Here is a 25051-nt window from a genome sequence, read left to right as displayed (position 1 = left end):
TGTGCTGATTACGCTTAGAAACTATGAAAATTTGTTTTTTATAGTCCGGATTTCAAACAATATGCACAAAATCCTAGTATCATTTTTTGAAAGAAAAAAAATGTAAGGAAACTAACCTTTGGGATGGTTTGCTAATGCTTTTGAAGAAGAGAATATGTACGTGAGAAAATGAAAACAAAGATCGGGGTTGAAAATGGTGTTTATCGTGAAATTTGGGATGGTCACACGTTTTGTGAAGAAGAGAATTGGGATGGTGTTTAATTTAGGGCTACTGGTCGGGTTGGGTCAAAAAGGCTGAAATTAAATATGTGACACGTGGGCAGCGCGTGTAGACAAGCGTCATTTAATAATTGGGGGTTGGCATATATCGATCGCCACATCGCCAAAAAGGGCATTTTAATACCGAAAAAAAAAATTTCGGGGGGTAATAGGTCAACGCAAAGGTTAGGTGTGTAGTTGGCATTTTGGTCAAACGTTGGGGGGTATTTTGACTATTATCCCAACTTATTTGTATGTATCATCTTCCCAAAGATATTCAAACGGACCCATTTCTTTACAGTGAAAGGTATGCAACGTTTTGGTTGAAAACTTTACTCTTTTGACTGTCATAATTAATCTTACTCAACATTTGCTAAATTATTTGTGCTATGCCATCTACATTGAGAAGCCGGTCGATGGTCTCTACCTCAACATTGGATGCATTTCTTCTATGGTAATTATATACTCTTTAAATTCATAACTTTTTTCTACTTTTTAGTTTGCTTTAATTTCTTTTACAAAGAACAATTTTTTCCGATTACATATGTTGTGGATATGATTAATTAGATCTGTTCAAAAATTGACACAAAGGTAATTTTAAAGCTGTTTTGAAACTTAATATATGAAAAAAAAAATGAGGGAAAAATTTAATTTCTTAACAAGAAATGATGATTTGCCTAATATTAATGTGTGAATCTCAATAATCATCAACTATACAGGAGTCACAATTGCATATCAATTAAAAAGACCAATGCTTATGGTAAATCAAAAACTTTAAATAGAAGGAAGCAACAACCAACACGAAGAAGACCTCCGGATTAATATTAGAATATTAAGAAAATTTGTTATATTAATATTTAATGATCAAGAAGAAAAATTATTAAACTAATTTCTCATATTTTGTTGGGTTCTTTTCGTATTCCTAATGATTTTTTCACCAATTAAATTGTTTATTCTTTTTCTATTTCTAACTGTATCGATTATTTCATATTCTCTAATTAAATTGAATAAATAATGCGTAATAATATCTATGGTTATCGATATTTTATGATATATCTTTATGCAATATCTATTTAGTATATTTTCTTATAGTTCAAGTTGAGATTTGAGAATAATATTTTTTGGTTACTTATTTTTATTGTCAGGAAGTTAAAAGAGAAAGAAAAATAAAATTTGATATTTTTTAAAAGAAAATGAATGATTGCGTAGGGAAGTAAAAAGGTCAAACAGGGAATAGATATAAAGGTTAGAAATGGGAAAAGAAAAGAAAAGAATAAGATAAGAATTATATAAGAGACTCATATAATTAGATACTTAAATATTTTTAAGTTCGAATATATATGCACAAAAATAGATTGGTTATTGTTGAATACTTTATTTGTTAACTTTATTTTAAGAAAAACAAAAAAATTGTTTCACTTGTACGTAGACTATACAAGTAATTATTGAAGACTAAAAACTCTTAAGTGACGGAAATCACAGTAAAATATATATATTAAGCGCTTATAATATAATTAATTATAATTTAAATTATTTTACTTGGAAAACTAAAAGCTAAAAAGTTTAATATTTGAAAGTCAAATCCATGCAAAGCGCCGATAAATTCACTAGTTTTATTGATATCAAGTCTAGCTTATATTAGTACATCATTAGTAATGGTAAAACCAATATCAGTGAGCAGAATGAAGAATTCTAAAGGCAATAAAGAATTAAAGTAAATGAGAGATAGTGAAGAGTCTTGGCAACGATTGGAATCCTCTTCACGACTACAGGGACTTCTTATAAATTCAATCCTCCTCTTAATCCATTACATCCTAGGCATAATTTGGCCTTTGTAATGTTGAATGCAATGTTTTTTTAGAGCAATACCTGGACATAGAAACTTATTTGTATGTCTAATTCGAGAATGTTATCGCAAGGACTGTTTCAGAGAGTGCAACATCCATAAAGATTGAAATTCATAGGTACAAAATAAATCTATTATATATTCTCATAAAATTGTGGGTTTTTGTATTCCTTGATATGCATGATTTGTTAAGTTTGTGAAACTTTTAGTACATTTTAATTGAGAAGTTATTTGTATGTATCTTAAAGATGCACTACGTAGTTTCTATGTTTTCATTTAAAATTCGAGTGGACATGTATATGTAATTGGGTTGTTCTTGGTAATATCATTCTTTCGGAGGAATATTTTCATTATCTTGATGTATTTATCAAAAAAAAATAAAAATCATGCATCCTAATTGAAAGTATATTGTACATCTCATTAGTTTCTGTTAAATCTGAAAATATATTATGAAATAAGAGTATTATTTGTACTTGTAGAATTTTCTGGAGGAATATATTTAAATAAGGCTCAATTAAGGATTTGTTTTAGAAAAAAGGGCCTAAATAGAGCGTTGTGCAAATTAATGACTTTTACTTCTCTCTTATCATTTTTAGAAACGATGGATTATGTAGTTTCCTTTGACAATGTTATGAACGAATAGCTTATTTTTTTGATTTTTTTCCCTTAATTATTTGGTATTGGAATATTTTGTATTCCTGAAATTAAGTTTGTACAATAAAACATAAAAATATTAATTACGTACATAGAAAACTAAATTATGTGTTTAACGTATGTTTATAAAGTTTCAAAAGTGATATTTTCTCAATTTTTTATTTAGGATTTTAAAAGTTATCTCTCTCATGTTTTCTTTTATCTAATACCTTATTTTGCAAATCCAATGCTATAAATACAAAAGAAAAGAAAAAAAAGGATGATACAAAAATTTTATAAGAACATAAAACTTGGATTTCAAATTCAGTTCTTCTATGGAATATGATATTTTTTTTATAGTTCAGTACTTTTAATATTAAATGTTTAAATATGATAATATCATTTTGTCGGTAAAGATATAAGATATTATTTCCTTTTGTTTAAATGGAACAACATGGTACTGACATCAATAGTTATGTGAGACATGAGAATGCTAAAAAAGAGCAAACAATCTTGAGAATATAATTATATCAGGGACAACGAATAGTATTACAATTGGGAAATATAAAGAGATAAAATTAAAGAAAAGTAAAGATGGCTATTTTTATTACAAAAAACATAACAATAATTATTTAGGTTGTAACATAATTATTTAACAACCGCGGGAAGCGTGGACATATGCACTAGTATTAAATAGGCCAAACCCATCGATAAACACTCATGCGGCCGCCCACTTTTTTGAAGACCTAAAGTGGCCGGACCCTTCGTTCCATTTATATCGCAGCCATTCCTATTCCACTTAGACACTTTTGCGTCGTTATCGGAGCAAACAAACACCGCCGTCTCCCACGTGGATTAAGTGGCCAATCAAATTGTGCGCTACTCATTTAAATTGTACCAACTCAATTAAATTGTGCCAACTCATTTTAATTGTAAATTCACTAATTTGTAAATTAAATGGAGTTTTGACCATTAAAAATTGGGGCTTTTTTGGTACGGTTGGATGTGCAATATAGGTGCGCCCCCCTTTGCGTTGGTTTTATCCGATAACGGTGCAAAAATTGTCTAAGTGAAATAGGAATGACCCACCTGAAGTGTTTAAATGGAACAAAAGTCACTTTAGGTGCTCAAGTGAAAGAAGTGGACGACCACAGGTGTTTGTCGATGGGTTTGGCCTATTAAATATGATATCAAACAAGTAGGACCACAAGCTTAGCTCAAAATAAAAAAAAGAATCAAGTTCCCGCGTGATCAAAAAACGTGTTAAGTTCATGAATTTGTGAAATGAAAGAAAAACACGGAGACCAAACAAATAACATAAATGTACAAATAAATAAAAATGGAGAAATGGAGGGGCCACTATCCCTTCAGCTTTATCAAAGTTCCTTGGATTTTGTTTTCAGTAGGCACACGTTACATGATACTGTAGTCATGAAGAAAGAGTAAAACTAATTAATCCCACATGATGTAATTAATCATAGATTATATAAAGCCACCCGTGCGTGCGTGGGTGGGTGGGTGTTATTCAGAAGAAAGGGGAGAAAAAAAAGGGAGGATCAAATCCAGCCTAACAACTAACAAGCATGGGTGGCTTTGACTCGTACTTAGCTATATTCAAATAATTTCTCTGTTTTATTTTATGTGACATATATTTGGGGCACTGGGGTTAAATTATTAGGGAAAGTGCTCAAATTACCTATCTAGATCTATTTAGTTATCCTTTTTTTTACCTGTAAGTAATATCTTAAATTACCTATGAGGTTCAAACTAATTCCGGGTTTACTTACCTTCCTAATCCCTTGTTTTTGCCCAATTCCTTTTGTACCAGCACGTCAGATACTACGCATTTTATTTTGAGTGAAGAAATAGACTAGTTTCCCCAAACCCTTTTTGTCCTTTTCTCTATTTTATTCTCCTGTCCCCAACCCCCACAGTTTTTTTTTTTTTGAAGCTTTCTTCAAGGATAAAATATTAGTTAACTATTTTTAAACTGATAAAGATATAGAAAAACAAAATAATTAAACTACATTAAGAAGTAATTAAAAAAATAGTAAAGTCAGTAGCTTATTTATTAAAATCTTAATTACTATAAAATGTATAAACTTTTATTATGCTTTTGCCGATGAAAACAGAACTTATATCTATAATACAACTCTATTTTTTTGGCGGGTTTAAATAGGTTAAATAAGTGAATTGGGTAAAAGCATATAAAAGTGACTAATTGATAGGCCAATTGGGGGAAACCATTGATTAGAGGGTAAATCTAATAAGTTTCCTAACGACGAGGATAATTTTGGCCAGATAGTATAATGGAGAATAGATGCGAGCAAATTAGTAAGGTAGAGCAGTACATTTAGCTCTTTTACCTAAATACAATGTATTGTGGATGTCCATTTAAATACTCCTACAACTTTCTCAAGAATCTTGCAATCAAACAAGTATCTCATGCAGATAGCTTGCAAACAACTTCCTGAAAAGCCTTGCAACAATGAAACAGACAACTTGCAAATAGTTTTTGAAATACCTTCCAACAGCTTCATGAAAAGCCTCACAACATTCTTTTGCCTCACAACATTCTTTTTTCTTCTTTTATAAATAGGAAGCTAAATTAGTTTATTTATATATTAGTTTGAAGTGAAATAATATACCAGTCTCTCTCTATATATATTTTCCTTTTCCTTAATTTCTTTGTAAGATTTATTTTATAACAATATAGAGATTGATAAATATGTCATTATATATATATACACACTACTATATAAGCGGCTAACGATAGCTGCTTGGGATAGTAGGGTATTTGCTCTCCATAGGGTAGAGTTGACATTTCGTACTTTTCTGCTATACTGATTGGTTAAAGTTTGTATTGGTACTGTAGCTTTTTCACAAATTTTTGGTCGTGTAGACCATTTTTCCCATCTTCTGATATCCTCTTTAATTTAGAGCCTTACACGTGTCTTCAGCCACCCAGTTATGTCAGCGATTATAGTGGACACGCTAAGGCTTCACTTTTGACAATTAACTCTGACTCTTTTATATTCGAATTGTTGCTACGTTTTATCCTTTGCAATATAATGAATTTATTGTTAAAAAATTTCTATTTCAAATAAAGCTGTCAGTAAATTAAGACATTGAATCTCCTTAGAATCCTAGATACTGTTTGTCCTAATCTATTGTATTTCATTGAACTTTTGGAATTTCCAATTCTTTCCATGTGTTTTAAGATAGAAAACTTTTCCAACCACATGGAATTTGAATTACGTAGTTTATGTCAAAAGACAAACAAACACGCCACGTTTATCCATATTTTTTCAAATATTGTCAAGATGATAATCGGAGTTCAAAAGCAAAGGTGTGATCAGGTAAACAATAAAACTAGACAAATGAAGAGAATGTTACCATATTATATAGACACTCAACTAACTCTTCCACCTTTAATAGACATTAGCTTTAAAATTGGGTTAGACTAGGCGTTATATGCTATAATATATTCCAGAAAGGATAGGAAAAGAGGATACGAAAATTGGTGTAAATGTACTATAGAAATCTGAATCTAACAGTATGAACTAACAACATTCATCTGTAATATACACGCAAAGATACATGGTATATACTGCAAAGCAGTTACTCAAATATTGCAAGCATGAGAGCTTTATTCTAGAGAGAAGAAAACTTTATTGATTGAAGAATGAGAATATCTACATTACATTTCAATTCTAAGTCCTCTCATGTATATATAGAGGAGTAGGGATAGGTGAGTATATGACAACCTTTATATACACATGCCGTAATCCACTCACTATTCTTTACGATCGGTGACTTCCACTAACAGCCTATCAACTAACCTACCAACTCAATGTTACACCTTGGAAATTTCCCCTTAGCGTGCAAGCGAGTAGACTTGAGAAGGGCATGGTGAATATGAGGTTTGGGTAAGCAAGGAAGAGTGAACGATAGTCCTAATTAAGATTTCCAAAGACATCCAAGTTAAAGCGAGAAAGTTGTTACGAATCGAGTTATAAGTTAGCGCGTTGACGAAACCACGGTATTGAGTTAATGATGCCTTAGGATGTTGTGGAGAGAGTTATAACGTCCCTTAGATTATTAATGAAGTGATAAACAAGTGTTAAGAAGGTTTCATAAGGATCGGAGATCAAACGAAACGACAGAACAACTTTGGCGAAAGGTTGATTTCCACGACCACTTCCACGCCCATATAATATTCCACGACCGTGGAATGGTTCGTGGAATGGGCAGCGAGGAGAGGTCTGGCTGGTCGTGAACCACGACCGCTCCACGACCAACACCGGGTTCCACGACCGTGGAACATCCGTGGAAGTCCCGATACCGAAATGTTCTAAGTTTATATAAGTGATGCCCACTTCATTTTATTCATTTCCATACACGACTTCCACCCTCTCCACACCTCTAGAACCTTCCAAGTATCTCACCCATAAGAAAACCATAGAAATCAAAGATCAACAACAAGAAATCAAGTGAATCAAGCGAAGGAAACCTCATGGAAATCATCTAAATCAAGAGAATCCAAAGGAGGTGAAACTAGGGTTTTGTGCAAAGGGTGTATTATCATCTAAGGCTTGTTCCTCCATCATCCAAGGTATGTTTTATAGTATTTTCATAATGTTAAGAGTATTATAAAGTTGAAACACTTGGATTACAAAAGAATACATGAAATGGGTTATATATGGAAGAATAATGTCATCTTGAATTGGTAGTTGAAATGAATCACGAAATGGATATGTAGAGATTATAAATGCGTTATAAATGATATCTAGAGCATGAAATGAGCATTGGACATGAAAGAATGTGGTAATGGGCTTAGTTATGATTTTGAAGAATTAGAGTAGAATTGGGAAATGTGAATAACATAAATGAGTGACGATTGTTGAGTATGGTATTATGATTGTTGTTGTGGATGGTTGAGGGTTGATATGGAATATGGCGGAAGGTAGTATAAACAAAGGAAACGCTGCCCGATTTTCTTTAGCCTTAAGAAGTACGTTCTTGTAATTGATATAGCTAATGTTGATACGAATTCCATTGAAGGTAAACGAGAGCATTAAAGGAGAACGAGCAAGCGATAGAATAAGCTAAACGACAAAGGTATGTAAAGCTTAGCCCTTTCTTTTCAAGGCATGACTTCTATGGCATGAAATCCGCCGTAATACGAACGTCCCATCTCCAAGAAAGTCAAGAGTCCTCACTCATGAATAGCTATACGAAACAAGAGATATGAGTTGAATGAGAAAATGATGATAGTAAGCTAAGAGTCTTTATGATGAATTATGATAAGCATACTATGATGAGCATATTATTGATTATTATACCGCACTTTTATATGGTCGGGCGGTATTACGATTTATGCATATATGATAGTGATGTTATGTTACGATAGAACCGTGATATGCTTATAAGACAATTCATAATCATAAATCTACAAGATGTACGATGTATATGGTATGTATGCACAAATATATGTATTATGACGATATGATGATGCATGTACGATATGAGACATATGTGACGTGATCGAGCCCTCGTGGCCGAATACGATATGCTGTCGAGCCTATGAGGGCCGAATACGGATAATGATCAAATGTGTATAAATAGATGCGACATTATGATAAGTATATGTATGTGTATGATGAATGCGATGATGACTAGATACGTTAAGGTCATGATACCCCCATGTGATGTATATGTATTTATGTATGTATTGAGCCCAGAAGGGCCGAGTACGTGTACCATTAAGCCTATCGAGCCCATGAGGGCCGAGTACGGATACTGTTAAGCCCATCGATCCCAAGAGGGCCGAGTACGTATATCAGCAATGCCATCGAGCCGAGAGGGCCGAGTACGTATGCTAGCGATCCTATCGAGCCCAAAGGGGGCCGAGTACGAATGATGCCAACCTATATGAATACGAGTATGCCACATGTATGATACCGTTATGAATACGACTATGCTATACGCATGATGCTTATATGAGCACGATTATGCTTCACGTATGATAACTATATGAATATGATTGTGTTACCCGTATGATTATACCTTATGCATCACATCCGTGTGAGTACGAATGAGATAAGTATATGATATTTTACGAGTACGCTTATGTTATGTATATAATAGGTGATTAGAGTACGGATATGTTAATACCATGTAAGTGCTTGAATAAGGGCCGTGTATATGCAAAGTACGTGATACGAGCATGAGTATGACAAAGAGAATAGATACGAAAGGTGAGTAAGTAAAAGATATGAATGTATGTATACGAGCACGAAATAGAATATGGAACGTCCCTACGGAAAGCAGGTAAGTACTATGAAGAGAATGTTAATGTCTCCCATCTTATGATATTTCATTCATTACCGTTATATTTCTCCATCATTATCGCTCATGCTTTACATACTCGGTACAATATTCGTACCGACGTCCTTCTCTTTGGACGCCGTGTTCACGCCCACGTAGACGAGGAGACGGTGCGGATTCTCGCAGCTAGCAGCGAGAAGTTGCGGAAGCCCTCCTTTATTCCGGAGGTGCTATTTTGAGACATGATTTTATGTACATGTATTTTCGGCACGGCGGGGTCCTGTCCCGTCCATATGTTCAGTGTTCTAGTAGAGGCTCGTAGATACGTATGTGTGGGTAGTATGGTCCTATAGTCATTATGTAAATGAAAGCCTATGTATATTATTATTATTTTGATAGCCCAAAGGGCCTACGGTATATAAGTAGTATGTTCTATATGAAAGTCGCTTTTTGTGATTATAACGATAAGAGAAATGAATAAAGACAGGTTAAGCAATAGAATGAGGGGTGCTCGGTGGTCAGCCTCGGGTACCCGTCGCGACCCGTAGGTCGGGTCATGACACTCAACTAACTAACTTAGGCTGCTAACTACTTGCCACTTCCACACACACACACTCACACTCACATACGAAAATACTACTCCATTACACTTGCATACTTGCATCATATTTGTATATCATGAGTTCCTCATTGTATATCATGAATTACCGAATTAGGCATACTCCCCTCGTTCGGAGATTGGTAGACATCCAAAGAAGCCCACTGGATAATAAAGTGTGATGTTGAGTAGCTCCCAGGCCTTTAGTTATTAGATCAGCAAGTTGAGACTGAGTGTGAAGATATTGAGGCTGGATCAAGTGTTGTTTGATCTTTTTCCTAAAAAAGTGGCAGTCTATCTCTATGTGTTTGGTCCTCTCATGAAATATGGGATTGTATGCATTATGAATGGCAGCTTTACTATCACAATGCAACTGAATAGATGTCTGAACTGAGACTCCAAACTCCTATAGCAAACCAACAAGCCAAGTAAGCTCAGCACTGACAGCAGCTAAGCTCCTATATTCAGCTTCTGCTTATAGTCCACTGCTTTTTTGACTTCCATGAAATAAGTGATCCACCAAGCTTAATGACATAACCAGTTACAAACCTTCTTGTGTTTGGACAAGCAGCCCAGTCTGAATCACAAAAGGCTTTAAGTGTGTGCATACTCCCCCTGGATAGGAAAATCCCAAGACCAGGAGAAGTCTTAATGTACATGACAATCATTAAGGCTGCTTCAAAATGAGATTGTTTAGGCAATTGCATGAATTGACTAAGAACCTGGACAGCAAAGGCAATGTCTGGCCTGGTGATAGTTAAGTAGATCAACTTGCCAACTAGTCTTTGATAAGCACCAATATCAGCCAAAACAGGATCATCTTTAATCCCAACATGTGTATCATACTCCACAGTAGTGAGCTTGTGATTTGCTTTTAGGGGTGTGCTAGCAGGTTTTGCAGCACTCAAACTAGCACTAGAGATTAGCTCCAATGCATATTTTCTCTGACATAGGACAATGCCAGCCTTGGATCTGAGAACCTCTATGCCAAGGAAATACTTGAGCTCACCAAGATCCTTTACTTTAAAGTGTTTATGCAATTTGTCCTTGGCTTCTTGAAGGAGAGAAGCATTACTGCCAGTGATGAGTAAATCATCCACATAAACAAGGACAATGACCAAGTCTGAACCAACTTTCTTGCTGAAAAGAGAGTGATCATAGGCACTTTGAGAGTAACCAGCATTTGCCAAGGCAGTTGTGAGCTTGATGTTCCACTGCCTTGAAGCTTGCTTCAATCCATAGAGATTTTCTGAAGCTTACATACTTTGTATTGGCCTTGCTGTTGAAAGCTAAGAGGGAGAGACATATACATTTCCTCATCCAGATCTCCTTGCAAAAAAGTATTACTGATATTCATCTGTAACAATTGCCAATATTGAGAAGCAGCTAGACTAATTACTGTTCTTACTGTAACCATTTTGGCTACAGGAGAGAAGGTTTCATGGTAGTCTAGCCCCTCCTTTTGAGTGGAACCTTTTGCAACAAGCCTTGCCTTGAACTTGTCTACTTCACCATTTGCTTTGTATTTGATCTTGTACACCCATTTGGAGCCAACAGCTTGTTTTCCTGGTGGCAAATCAACCAATATCCATGTATGATTGTCCTCCAATGCACTAATCTCTTGTTCCATGGCCTGGATCCATCTAGGATCCTGACAAGCTTCCTTATAGCTAGATGGTTCAATATCTTCTGATAAAGCCGTCACATAAGCTTGATATATGGGAGACAGGTGGTCATATGAAATATAATCAGCAATGGAGTACTGACAGCTACTATTAGATACATTGGCTATAACATAGTCCTTCATCCAGATGGATAGTTTCTTGTTTCTACTAGATTTCCTGACTTCAACTTCAGGGATTGTATTAGGTGGAATTACATCATCTGTACTGGTTGGATCTAATTGATCACCAGCTTGATCCTAGTGGTATGATACAACTGCATCTTGAACTTGAGCTTCATCTGTATCTGGAATAAGATCCTCATGTGAGGTAGGAGCATCACTATGAGGAGGAGCACTAATTGTGTGCTCTGAATGTCCTTCTGTTCCTACTGGATCATGCAGAACTTCAGAAGAATCACTCTGCATGTCTAGACCACCAATGGGAACAAATATGTCTGCTATTCCTTCCTTTTCTAGCTGTTGAAAAGGAAATACATTTTCCCTGAAAACATCTTTACTAATAAAAAAGCTCTTAGAGTCAAAATCATATAATTTGTAACCCTTTTGTGCTTCTAAGTAACCAAGAAAGACTGTTCTCCTGGCCCTTGCACTAAATTTGTCACCTCTAGGTAAGACACTTACTAACCATAAATAACCAAACACCCTCAATTTTTCTATGTGTGCTTCCTTACCATACAACATGGTATAAGGTGTTTGCCCACTCAAAACTGGTGTAGGAAGTCTATTGATAATGTACACAGCTGTTTTGATGCAATCTCCCCAAAACCTGTTTGGCATATGTGACTGCAACTTTAGTGCTCTAGCTACTTCTAGTACGTGCTTATGTTTCCTCTCTACTACTCCATTTTGCTGAGGAATGTCGGGGCAACTGCTTTGATGCAATATACCATGAGATGCTAACAGTTCATCATATTTAGTATTAAAGAATTCTGTTCCATTATCTGTCCTTATTACCTTTACAGAGTTAGCAAATTGATTCCTTACCATGCATAGAAAATTAGTCAAAACTACTATCACATCAGATTTAGACTGAATCAAACATGCCCATGTATATCTACTGAAGTCATCTACCACATCTACTGAAGTCATCTACCACAGTTATAAAGTAATGTTTTTTGTCATATGTAGGGACTTTATATGGTCCCCAGACATCTAAATGAAGCAATTCAAATACAAAAGATTAGTGGTTGTGGTACTAGAAGGAAATTTGAGTCTATATTCCTTAGCTAACAGACATATCTCACAACTATCCTGCAACTTTTCCTTTATTTCTTCTTTGAATCTAGTGATATGCTTCATTTCCTGTGGTGATGGATGCCCCAATCTCTTATGCCACAAAGACGATCATTTTATTGTCAACTGTACATCTAGGCTCCATAGTCTTATTCTCTTTTGCTTTATTCACAGCAGTAACTGCTGATGCTGCTGCATATTGATCTTTCTTCCTTAGTATATACAATCCACCTTCATGTCTACCAATTCCAATCACCTTCCCATTGTAGAGTTCCTGGAACACACAAAAATCAGGATAAAATCCTACCATGCAATTCAAGTCTCTTGTTATTTTTTGCACTGACATCAAGTTGAACTTAAAGTCTGGCACATGCAATACATTTTTCATTAGCTTGGATCTCAACATATTAATATCTCCTCTATGTACTATATGAGATCTGTTTCCTGTTGGATTCTGCATACCTATACCCTTATCTCTTCCTAGTGACTTAGTTTTAATCAGTAAATCCTTACAATATGTGATATGGTGAGAGGCACCTGAATCAATAATCCAATCAACTAAGCTAGCATGTGACAGTAAAGTACTTATACCTGCCATATGAGACTTGTAGTCACCTGTTTCACCCTTATCTGGTTTATTCAGAAAATTCAGCAGTTGTTTGCATTGCTCCTCAGTGAAGAAATGACCTTGAGAATTGCTAGTGCTGGCTTCATTAGAAGGGATGGCTGCATTTGCATAAGACTTAGTTCCTGTGGCTTCTCAGTACCAAATGGCCTTTTCTTGCTTTTAAAATCTGGTGGAAAGCCAATGATCTATAGCAGTTATCCTTTGTGTGTCCCTTGTATCCACAGTGTTCACATATTATTCCAAATGATTATGATCCACTTCATGCTGGCTTTCTAGGCCTGATCCCTTGACCTCTTCCAGCAATTAAGGTAAGTGACTCCTTGTTGGTGTTCATGACTCTCAAATTCCTTTGATTCTCCTCTTGAATCACCACTGAATAAGCCTTATTAACACTGAGTGCAGGCTTGTGCTGAAGGATTGCACTTCTAACTTGACTGTAGCTTTCATTCAATCCTACTAGAAACTGCAACAACCTTAGATTGCCCATATGCTCCACATAAAGTTTGGACTCATCACAACCACATGGAGGAGGAGTTGACACATCTAACTCATCCCAGTAATCCTTCAATCTATTGAAATAGAAAGTGACTGAGTCTGCATTCTGCCTTAATGCTCCAATCTCATTCCATAAATGATAGACTCTAGTGAGGTTGGTTTTCTCAAATCTTTCCTTGAAATCTTCCCATACTCTCCTTGCATTTGATGCATACATTATGCTTGATACGAGTTCTGGAGCCATAGTACTGCATATCCATGAAAGTACCACAACATTACACCTCTCCTATTTCATTGCTTGATTTCCTTTGTATGCACTTTTTAAGCATGTTCCATCTATGAACCTTATCTTGTTCTTTACTAACAGTGCTAATCTCATGGATCTGCTCCATAATGCGTAGTTTTCTAGTACTGTAAGTTGAATTGAATGCAAAGCAACTGCAGGAGTATCTGATGACTGCAAATACAATGGATGATTGTGATCCATATCACTATCAGCTCCAGTTATTGTTTCTGTGGTTTCTGATGTGTCTCCCATGGCTATCTAACACCAATTTCGATCGAACAATGTCAAATTATGAGAGATTTATATCACCTGCTCTTATACCATATAGAAATCTAAATCTAACAAAGATGAACTAACAACATTCATCTGTAATATACACGCAATATACTGGTATATACTGCAAAGCAGTTACTCAAATATTGCAAGCATGAGAGCTTTATTCTAGAGAGAAGAAAACTTTATTGATTGAAGAAGGAGAATATCTACATTACATTTCAATTCTGAATCCTCTCATGTATATATAGAGGAGTAGGGATAGGTGAGTATATGACAGCTTTATACAGCTGCCAGAACCACCACCACTACACCACTGCTACAGTCGGTTACTTCCACTAACAGCCTGTCAACTAACCTGCCAGCTCAGCTAACGTAGGCTGCTAACTACTTGCCACTTACACACACTCACACTCACATACGAAAATGCTACTCCATTACACTTGCATACTTGCAACATATTTGTATATCATGAGTTCTGTTGTATATCATGAATTCTGAATTGGCATATGTACCCTCGGGATAAACTACTGTAATGCTTATCCTTTTTATTAACCTGCTGGCTAAACTTTCTAAGCATATGTATGTGTGCCACCACCCACAAGTATAAAAATGTTTATGTGTGCCACAACCCACAAGTATAAAAATGTTCTTTTAGGACTGGTAATTAATTGTATCATAGATAACGTTTGTTCTGTAACTAAAAAATAGTCGCAGTTTTAAAAGTACGGCAAAATATTTGAAAATTGGCACATACACTTCAGCAAGTTTTCCTGAAATTGTTGCAGCTCTGTAAGTGATTCCATGACCGTGTCTTAGAATTTGAAACTTATACAAGTCAAATTTTAGCAATTGAAACTCCAGAACTATATCCTAAAATTTGAAACTCTAGTAGTGAGCTTTAGGATTGTGTCGTAGAATTCGAACTTATACAAGCGATTGTCTAGGAGCTCAATACTTACCCAAGCGAAGTTGATGAATTCCTTCTAAAGTTTAAACTTCTACTGCTTGGCCTCAATTAGTATCCCAATGTTTTAAAAGCTATGTTGTCATACTCTTGCTATTAATTGTTTCCAAGTTACTCCTCAAGCTTGATATCGACTTGCCGTGGGTGCAAACTTTGTTTGGCTTGTACATATTCTAATGATTACATGCTTACCCAATTGTTTACTCATCAGAAAGGCAGCTTTTTCGATGTCAACTATATTTTAGTTGTTAAAATTTAAATTCTATGCAGAATGAATTTAGTGGACATGAAGGGAATACCATGGAGAAAGAAAAGGAACAGAACACGAGAAGCAAAGAAGGAAAAACAGATCAAATATCTATGCTTCTTTGAGTTATTATTATTTTACAAATACTTATTATATTTTTAATTATCAGTCTATAAAATAACTATTCATCCAAATCATTCACACTAGGCTTGGGCCGGTGCTTAGCACGGGGCTATCACCCAACTAGAGATTATATAAGCAAATATATATATATATATATATATATATATTGGAAAATTGAAAAATATTTGATTATATAAACAAATATATTGGAGACTGGTAAATTTTTGATTTTATATATAATTCGAATTAAAAAAATATTACTTCTTCCGTGTCAAAAAAATTATCTTACTTTCCTTATTAGCTACGCTTCAAAAAAATTAACACATTGCTATATTGAAAAATAATTTAACTTTATGAGATGATTTAAAGCCACATAAATATTTAAAATTTATTTTGGATCATATATTTAAAAAAAGTTTCTTTTATTTTTAAATTTCGTATCAGGACAAACTAAGACCGAACGAGGAATTACAAAAAGTCAACAACACAGCTAAGCCTCTTCGCCCACAGCATAAAGCGATCAACTTCTTCATTTCCGAGTAATTACTGAAGGAAAATTAGGTGAAAAATTTGTTAAAGGCAAATCCGTTAGAGAGTTTACTGATAAATCTTTACTTATTTCTTGGTTAAATTTAGTTCTTTTCTGTTTAATAGTTTGTTTTAAAGAACAAAAATAATATTCTCAGCTCTATTTTCTTTGGATGCATGATATTGTTGTTAAACTTGAAATCTCCAGCATCTGAAGGGCAGTGGTGAACTCTTTGTTTATGTATGTTATTTTCTTTTCATTTTTTTTTTTTTTTGAGGTATGTTATTTCTTGTTTATTCCATACTACGTACAAATATCAAATTTCGAACTCAATAACTATCACTTGAGTTAGCTATTCTAGAATCCCGAACTCATAAAATTCAAATGATAGATCTGCCTCTGATTCCAACCATAACCATGGGAAAAATCAGAGAACATCTGTATCTATTTCTCTGTAGTAACACATATTTGGAAGAATGTGATACACTTAATAAGTGTCCTGATGCAAAAATGTGTACATTCTATGTCGTCGTTATTAAAGCTAAAAACGGAACTTAACTTCTCACTGACTACATCAGAAGCGAAATCCTCAACAATAACACAAACTTATAGTGCTTTCCACACCCCGACTGGTAGAGGAACCGGTGAATGTGGTGACTGCTTTCCCTTTCACTCGAAACAAGAGTTCCGTGCCAGAATCAAATATTGTATTGATGGCTCACACGGTTTTCTGCCGTATTTAGTTCAATTTCATTATTTAACTTAAGAGTCCTAGAACTTGTATTTTGATAGTCAGTCATGTTCATGTAAAGATCAGGTCTATGGCTTACTTTGATTGCTATTACCTAAGTTGCGCGGACTCTTCACTTTCGATGCCTCACCCGTGTCAGATTCTCCAAAAAGTAAACCACTTTTGGAGAATCTGACATTTTTGAACAGTCCGAGCAACATATAGGCTATTATCACAATCAGCTGAATACCTTTATGTGCAATCTCTGAGACAAATTCTAAGGTTGATACAGTTACAGGTCCTTATTAATATGGAAAAAACCATGGCTGAGGCACGAGCAATCCCGGAGAAGTCCACCGGTTGTAGTATTGCAGAGAAAAACAAGAAAAATCTCCAGTTTATTGAAGAGGTCACAACCAATGTCGATGAGGTCCAGAGGAGAGTTCTTGCTGAAATCCTCACTAGGACTGCCAACGTCGAGTACTTGCAGCGCCATGATCTCAATGGTCACACTGATAGAGAGACATTCAAGAAATTGATCCCTGTCATCACCTATGAAGATATTCAGCCCGATATCAGCCGTATAGCCAATGGCGATAAATCTCCAATCCTCTGCTCCCAGCCCATCTCCTAATTCTTGACGAGGTCCCTCCTTTTATTATCTTAATTGATTACTACTCCCTCAGTTTCTATTTGTATGACGATGTTTGACTGGAAAAGAAATTTAAGAAAGAAAGATTTCTGAAACTTGTGATTTTAAACATGCCAATGCCATGACAATATTGAGGCTATAAAAGCATGATATTAAGGGGTAAATGAGAAGTTTGTAGTTAATTTTTTTTTTTTTTTTTCAAATATAGAAAGATATCATTTGTGTTGCAGCCGACTACTAGGGAAAAAAGTGTCATATAATGTAACTCATTATGGATTTTGTAGTTCTTGCACGCGAATCGTCTAATTCATTATCTTTTACTAAAGGATGATTTTGATGCGCAGTTCTGGGACATCGGGAGGGGAGAGAAAATTGATGCTGACAACAGAGGAGGAACACGGGAGGAAATCAGTGCGTTAAAGCCTTATGGCGTCTGTGATTAGCCAATTTGTTCCAGATTTCGGGAAGGGAAAAGCAATTGCATTTCATGTTCATAAAGTCTGAAGCGAAGACCCCAGGAGGATTACTAGCTCGCCCGGGTTTAACTAGTATCTACAAGAGTCGTCATTTCATCAACAGTCGTCTGTCGCCCTACGGGAACTATACGAGTCCAACTGAAGCCATTCTCTGCCTAGACTCTTATCAAAGCATGTACTCCCAAATGCTTTGTGGCCTCTGCCAAAACAGAGAAGTCGTCCGTGTAGGTGCTGTGTATGCATCCGCCTTCATCCGTGCCATGCGATTCTTGGAAGACCACTGGTCTCTGCTTAGTAACGATATCCGAACAGGAACTGTTAACGCAAAAATTACTGATCCTTCGGTGAGAGAGGCAGTGATGAAAATCCTCAAGCCTGACCCGGATTTGGCTGATTTCATCGAGGCTGAATGCAGCAAGGAGTCATGGAGAGGGATCATCACTAGGCTAGGGCCTAATACCAAGCACGTGGAAGTCGTCGTGATGGGAACCATGTCACAATATATAGCAACACTCGATTATTATAGCGACAGCCTCCCTCTTGTCAGTGCTATGTACACATCCTCGGAGTGCCCGTTTGGTATCAACTTGAACCCCCTTTGTAAGCCTAGTGAAGTCTCTTACACTCTCATTCCCACCACTATTTTGAGTTCTTACCAATTCACAGAAACAATGAAGTCGTCAATTCTATCTCCACATCCACGCCGCTTAATGAGAAAAAAGAACAACAGTTGGTTGATTTAGTTGATGTCAAGATTGGCCAGGAGTACGAGCTCGTCGTTACCAGATATGCTGGAAATTTTCAAGCGCCAAATGTTATGCTCTTTGACAAATTTATTTTTTCCATTTATCTTTCCAATATGTCTGCTAATGCTTATATTTTCTTGAATGTATCGTTTCAGGACTCTATAGGTACAGGGTGGACGATGTGCTTCGGGTTGCTGGATACAAGAATAAGGCACCTCAATTCAACTTTATATGCCTGGAAAATGTAATCTTGAGCATTGATACTGCCAAGACTGATGAACTTGAACTACAAAATGCAGTGAAAAATGCAGCAAGCAATCTGATGTCATTCGATACTCGTGTAACCGAGTACACCAGCTATGCCGATACTTCCACCATTCCAGGCCATTATGTCCTATTCTGGGAGCTGAGCATGAACGGCTCTGCCCCTATTCCTCCTTCGGTCTTTGAAGACTGTTGCCTCACCATTGAAGAGTCTCTGAACAGCGTCTACCGCCAGGGCCGTGCGGGCAACAAGTCCATCGGGCCTTTGGAAATTAGGATAGTGGAAATAGATACCTTTGACAAGCTCATGGACTATTGTTGCATTAACTTAGGTGCTTCGATAAACCAAATACAAGATGCCCCGGTGCATGAAATTTGCACCGCTCGTCGAGCTATTAAATTCGAGGGTCATGTCGAGCTACTTCAGTCCCATGTATCCAAAATGGGTTGTCGAAAACTATCTCTGTATACCTACAGACAGTACCAAAGGCAAGATTTTTACTAAGAGGGTTCATCATCTACTGTATATACCTAAAAGGAAAGAGTTTGACCTTGTCTCTACCGTGTGATTTTTCTAGTGTGCCTACAGGTTCGGTACCCGTTTTGAAACCTGGCTAATCCATATTCGTGTCGGAAACATGATTTCTTATGTAACAACTAAACATGATTTCTTATGTAACAACTCTGACGAGTAACAAGGAAAAATACACGTTGATCTTTTCATACAGCTTTGCATTTAATCTCCACAAGCCACTATTCACTCCAAACAAAATTGTCATTACATTTAACCCTTCAAGAGCACTGAAAGTAAAATACAAAAGGGAAGGTTCACTTCTTTCTTGTTCATAATGAAAATTTGACAGAACTAAAAAGGTATATGATCACAGTTCTGGGAATTTGCTTTGATCCTTGGACGCAACGTGGGAAATCTTCTAGGAAGCACATCTCGAGTCTAAATTCATCCATGAAAACATATTTACGGGGAGTTCAGCAAGGAGCACTCTAGTAGTGGAAGAAACTTGATCCAAAAGTGATTTGGCAAGCAAAATCTAGCATCAATCTCGTTCACCCTGTTTGCACAAATTCAAAGAATTGTAGTCAAAGATATCAGGGTAAATACAAATGAAAATGTTAGTGAAATAAAAGAATCAATAAAAACCAAAAACAAAACATTTTTCTACCATCAAACAAAAAAATAATGAATTGAATTCAAGAAGCAAAAGAACCCGCAAGTCAAGAAGAAAGAAAGCGTGGATCAGATATAGAAAACAATGGAAAACAGGGCCCTGTTCTCTTAAAACATCAAAACGATCTTGAAAAAGTTACGCAAAATCAGACACAAAGAAGGGTAAAAAGAAAAAACAGTGCAAAAGCAACACGAAGCAGAACTAGATTAGTTGTGGAAAATATATTTGGGTTTTGAATTGAGATTGAACGACGCTTTGAATCAAAGAATGATCGAGAATATCAAGGTATATTGTGTCTCGCTTCGACTGATAAATCCAACCAAAATTACTATATTGTCAATGCAAAGGAGAGAATATATATATATATATATATATATATATATATATATATATATATATAATATACACACACTAGCAATTCTAGGCATAACTTCTGCTATTAAACAGAAAAGGAGAATGGCATACTAGCATTATTACCATTTATAGTTTGATATCCTTCTAAATTGAATTCACGGAATAGGTTGTTGGCTCATCCAGCTTCTTCAGCCTCAACAGCGTTTCAAGAATGATACACACCAGCATTATTGAACCAAGAAGGAATCCGTAACCTATTTTCCAGCTTTGTCCTGCACCTGCATAATGCATTCCCAATACTATGTTCACAGCTGCAAAGAAGAGGGCAATCCTCCCAACCCAACCATGATACAAATTCCATAACTTGCGGTATTTGCTGTCTCTATCTGGCCGTAGAAAGAATGCCAACACCTGCATTTATATAAGCGACTGCCATTGTTATTCACTGTGTTCTTAACCAGAATTTGTAATGCTTAAACAGAAACAAAACTGGTAACGTTAAAACAGTAATATTAAACATAAACCAAAACAATAACATTTAAACCAAAATTTAATTACAAGCCCACAGAATTTATTGTATGTCCTTAAGGAATTTAAGCCCTCACATTATCCGAGGTATAAGATTATCTCCTCCCAGGATAGAATGGAATACCTCTACCGAAATAGTGGTACCTCAAAGTCCAGCAGCGTTGGGACGCAAAGGCTAGAGCAAATCACACGACTCTGTTTTTTTTTTTTTGTTACAGTGCAGAGAAAAGAGAAGAAGAAGAATTCGAAATCTATGTAAAAATATGAGGCAAGGTCTCAGAATATGACCACAAATTATAGTTGTTGTAATCAAAAGGTTCAACTCAATCTGATGCCTTTGTGAAAATAACCAGTGGTGCCTTTACGGCAAAAACCACGAATGGAAAATAAAAACCCCTTCATTTCTCATTCACATCACCGCAAAATCCAACAAGAAATACGTGACATCAAAAACTTTTGCAGAAGAAGAAAAGATCACTGAATGTAATCATGTTAGTGAAACAACAGCTAAATCTTTTGAATGGAGAAAGTTTCTAACCCATAATATACATTAGGAATAGGATCACCTCTGTAATAAGTTTAAAAAAGCTTTTCAGAAATCAAATTTTCTCTGAATCGGATAAGAGACAAACCTGAAGAATGCTAAGCACAAGAATGAGAATGCCAACGCCTTGATGTGCAGGAATATGGACCTGCAGCTTGTTGTGGAGTTGAACTCCAAGAACCACTCCTGCGAGTCCTAATATGAATCCTATGAACTGAGCGGATACGTGAAAGTAATACCATGATTTTTGGCTCTTTAAGTATCTCGCAAAAATCGCTCCAAGGGGGGAGAATAGTCCCCATCCCAATATACCCAATACTCCATGAGTCTTTTTTGAGCTAGTGTAGTCATTAAGTCCAGTTGAAACATCGAATGAAGTACCTGAAGAGAAGAGAAAATTTGCTCGATTGAAGATGTCAATATCTTACAAGTTATACAGACTGCATCTAGAAAAAAAAAGAGAATAAAGATAACATGTATATATTAAGGTCAATACAAAAACGGCTCAAATGATACAATTCCTCCATCACCCCAGAAAGAAAGGGCTGATCTTGTAGTTCTTGGTCTTTGAAGAAGGGCTGTTAGGTGAGGATGATTCCTATAAGACATTACTCCAATAGAGTCTAATGGAATGTCAAAATGAAAATATTTTTATTTTGTTCAAAACGTGTTGCAGAACGGTTATGGTTATCTGTTCGATTCCAATAGCCGGTTTTTGCAATTCTTTTTTTCATTCCTTCTTTTAGATGATTGATATTGTTCCTTTGAAATCAAATTGAAGTAGCGTCTTCCTCCTTTTCCTAAAGCAATCAATTATTATAGTGAGATCCAATGTAAATCCAACTTTCGATTCACTAATGGGATCAGGAGGTCCGAGGGGGACCACCACGGCTCCTCTTTTCTCGATAATCCATACATCCCTTATCAGTGTATATTTCGTCGACCAAATCTTCCTAATTCACATCTTTGCTGAAAGAATTTCTTTCGTAATTCCTTTACATAGGATCCAGAAAATACCAGATCGCCACCTAAACAAGAAAATAAACTCCAAAATGGCATTTTCTTTTGACCTGAGTCAATTAAATGAAAAGCAAATTGAAGCCATCACAAAGACAAATCATTAAGTGCAATTTTCCTCCTCCTTGGAGAAATTTGATCAGTGACATCAATCAACTGATGCAGGCAAAAAGTATGTTGAAATTTAGCATATAGATTCAACAGTGTAGTTATTAAGAACGACAACTGAACATTTGAATAAGGATGTTAATTAAACGAACAAACCTGAAGAGAAGTCGAACAGTATGGTTGTTTTATCATCATGTACAGTAAGGTGGTGGTGATGAGGATATTTGGTTGCAAATGCAAGTAAGATCGGTTGGTTTTTGAGACGATTCGGATACTTCAACTGGAAGGCCAAGTATATCGTGGCGCCTTGAAGATAAATGAGGGGTGGAACGCTTGTCAGTGGCAGCTCGCCTTTCTCTGGTTTAATTTTTGAGGGCGTTAAGCCCTCAACATAATATTGTTTGATTTTTCCCTGTCCTGAAGGATTCACCCAACCAACCATACAGCTCGAATTGATCATTTTTCCATCTCGCGAGAATCCCATTCCAACCCATCCAGTTGTGTACACAGTTGATAATACAATTGTGACAACGTTGTCTTTAGTCTGTGAGTACTGTAACAAGGAATTAAGGCAAAAGTTATTTTGTGCTATCAATTTAGTATGATAAACTATGAACTACCAAATTAAACTTTGTATTCTATTGTGATCGCTCGACTTTTGTTGTAGTGTGCGCCATGAAAGTACTCGAAGTACATCAATTCCTTTAAATGGATACCTCTTTCAACCCGATCTCGATTAAAAAAGAGAACTATAAACAATTACATCCTTAAGGGCCTCTATTCCTGACATGAAAGGATGCTTTGTCATTAGATAGTGTTGTAACTTTTATAACACCCCCTGCCTCACAATGTTGGACCCTCGCCTTGCTTTCTATTCATACGTGGTCTTGACTTGAAGGCCTTTTTACGAGGTAATTTCAAGATTCAACCAAAGAAACATGCATAGTGACTAGCAGCCTACCTCTCGAGTCTCACCCGTTTGATTTATTTCGTAGGTCATCAGGATTGTCTAATATGTAATCAGAAACATGTCACATTTAGGATTGATTGAATATTGCACAACAAAACAGAGGATATTGCTGCAAGGAGAGTGTGTAACTCGAACAAATTACGAAAAGAAAACTTTTGCATAAGAGAGCTATTGTGGTAGTTTTCAAGAAACTACATGGTATGGTGCTGAAAATACAAATGATAACTACACATTTGAGGATTCTTTTTCCCTATATCTTGGTTTCTTGGAAGACTATAAGTTTTATGCACTCAGGGCCTAAAAATATTTACACAATCAGATCACTTAAAAGTAATTACAGCTAAATGTCTTTCCTAACCAATTAACCGTTACTGATAACCTGATAAAAGTAGTAGCTTGTATGCTATTATAAGTTAAGCATTAGCCAGTTTGGCCAAACTTATGGGAAGCCAAAATTGCTTAATATTTTTCAAAAAATGTTTATTTTAGAAAGTTGATGTGTTTGACTAAATATTTAGAGAAAAAAAATAAGTATTTTTGAGTAGTAGCAAATACTATTTTTCAAAAAGTTATTTTTTTGGGGAAGCACTTTTGAAATATTGACCAAACACAAAGTACAGCTTCGTAAAGAACTTTTGAAAAAAAAAATATTTTTCAAAATAAGCAGATTTCAGAAGCTTGACCAAACAGGCTGACATTGCACTGGTAGTATTACTTAAATTCCTCTCAAAATAATTTAGAACTTACACGTAGCAGGAAAGAATTCCAAACAGGTCGACAGACCATATTTTCCAAACCACCATAAGGAGGAGGAAGAACTTGTGCAAGATTTACACTACAAAGTGCTTTAGCATCTTCATCAACCGCCATTACCATCCGTTTATCATCTCTTTCCAAAAAGTTTAACATGATAAACAATGACATCACCAGTAATCTTGAAACCATAGCCATGTTTTCCTAAGAATATCAAAACTTCAAAACAGGGAAAGTTTGGGCTATAGTGAACAAAAGATAATGAGGAAATGAAGTACTGGTAGAGGGGTTTAGGTGAAAAAAAAAATGTTTTCTTGGAGTTGAAGGATGAGTGATTGAAGATGGTGGGGGTGGGGTGGGGTGGTTGTTGAAGGTGGCTGGTGATCACCATCATTACTACTCGCTCCGTCTCAATTTATGTGAAATTTTTAGAGTCAAATTTCTAAAATTTGATCGAGTATTCAGACATAGAAGCTTTAAGTTTTTTGTGATAAAATTTATATATTTGGAAACTCTTTAGAAGGTACTACTCCCTCCATTTCAATTTATGTCAACTTATTTCTTTTTTTAATCTGTGTCAAAAAGAATGATT

General features: G+C 35.8%; 1 protein-coding gene and 1 pseudogene across 1 annotated transcript; one reads left to right on the top strand and one right to left on the bottom strand.

The window, feature by feature from the left end:
• Positions 1-16145: 16145 nt before the first annotated feature.
• LOC132054180 (indole-3-acetic acid-amido synthetase GH3.6-like) lies at positions 16146-19567 on the top strand (annotated as a pseudogene).
• An 89-nt stretch (positions 19568-19656) lies between these two features.
• LOC132053509 (cytochrome b561 and DOMON domain-containing protein At3g61750-like) lies at positions 19657-24815 on the bottom strand. The gene is made up of 5 exons (XM_059445575.1): positions 24454-24815; positions 22893-23289; positions 21700-21992; positions 20663-20950; positions 19657-20068 (listed from the first exon to the last, which is right to left on the bottom strand). Exons 1-4 carry the CDS (start codon positions 24655-24657, stop codon positions 20684-20686), a joined length of 1161 nt encoding a protein of 386 aa, XP_059301558.1. The 5' UTR covers positions 24658-24815; the 3' UTR covers positions 19657-20068; positions 20663-20683.
• Between the last annotated feature and the right edge of the window lie 236 nt (positions 24816-25051).

The sequence above is a fragment of the Lycium ferocissimum genome, chromosome 4 (genome assembly GCF_029784015.1).
Source record: "Lycium ferocissimum isolate CSIRO_LF1 chromosome 4, AGI_CSIRO_Lferr_CH_V1, whole genome shotgun sequence".
Classification (NCBI taxonomy): domain Eukaryota; kingdom Viridiplantae; phylum Streptophyta; class Magnoliopsida; order Solanales; family Solanaceae; genus Lycium; species Lycium ferocissimum.
This window is presented reverse-complemented; position numbering and strand designations above follow the sequence as displayed.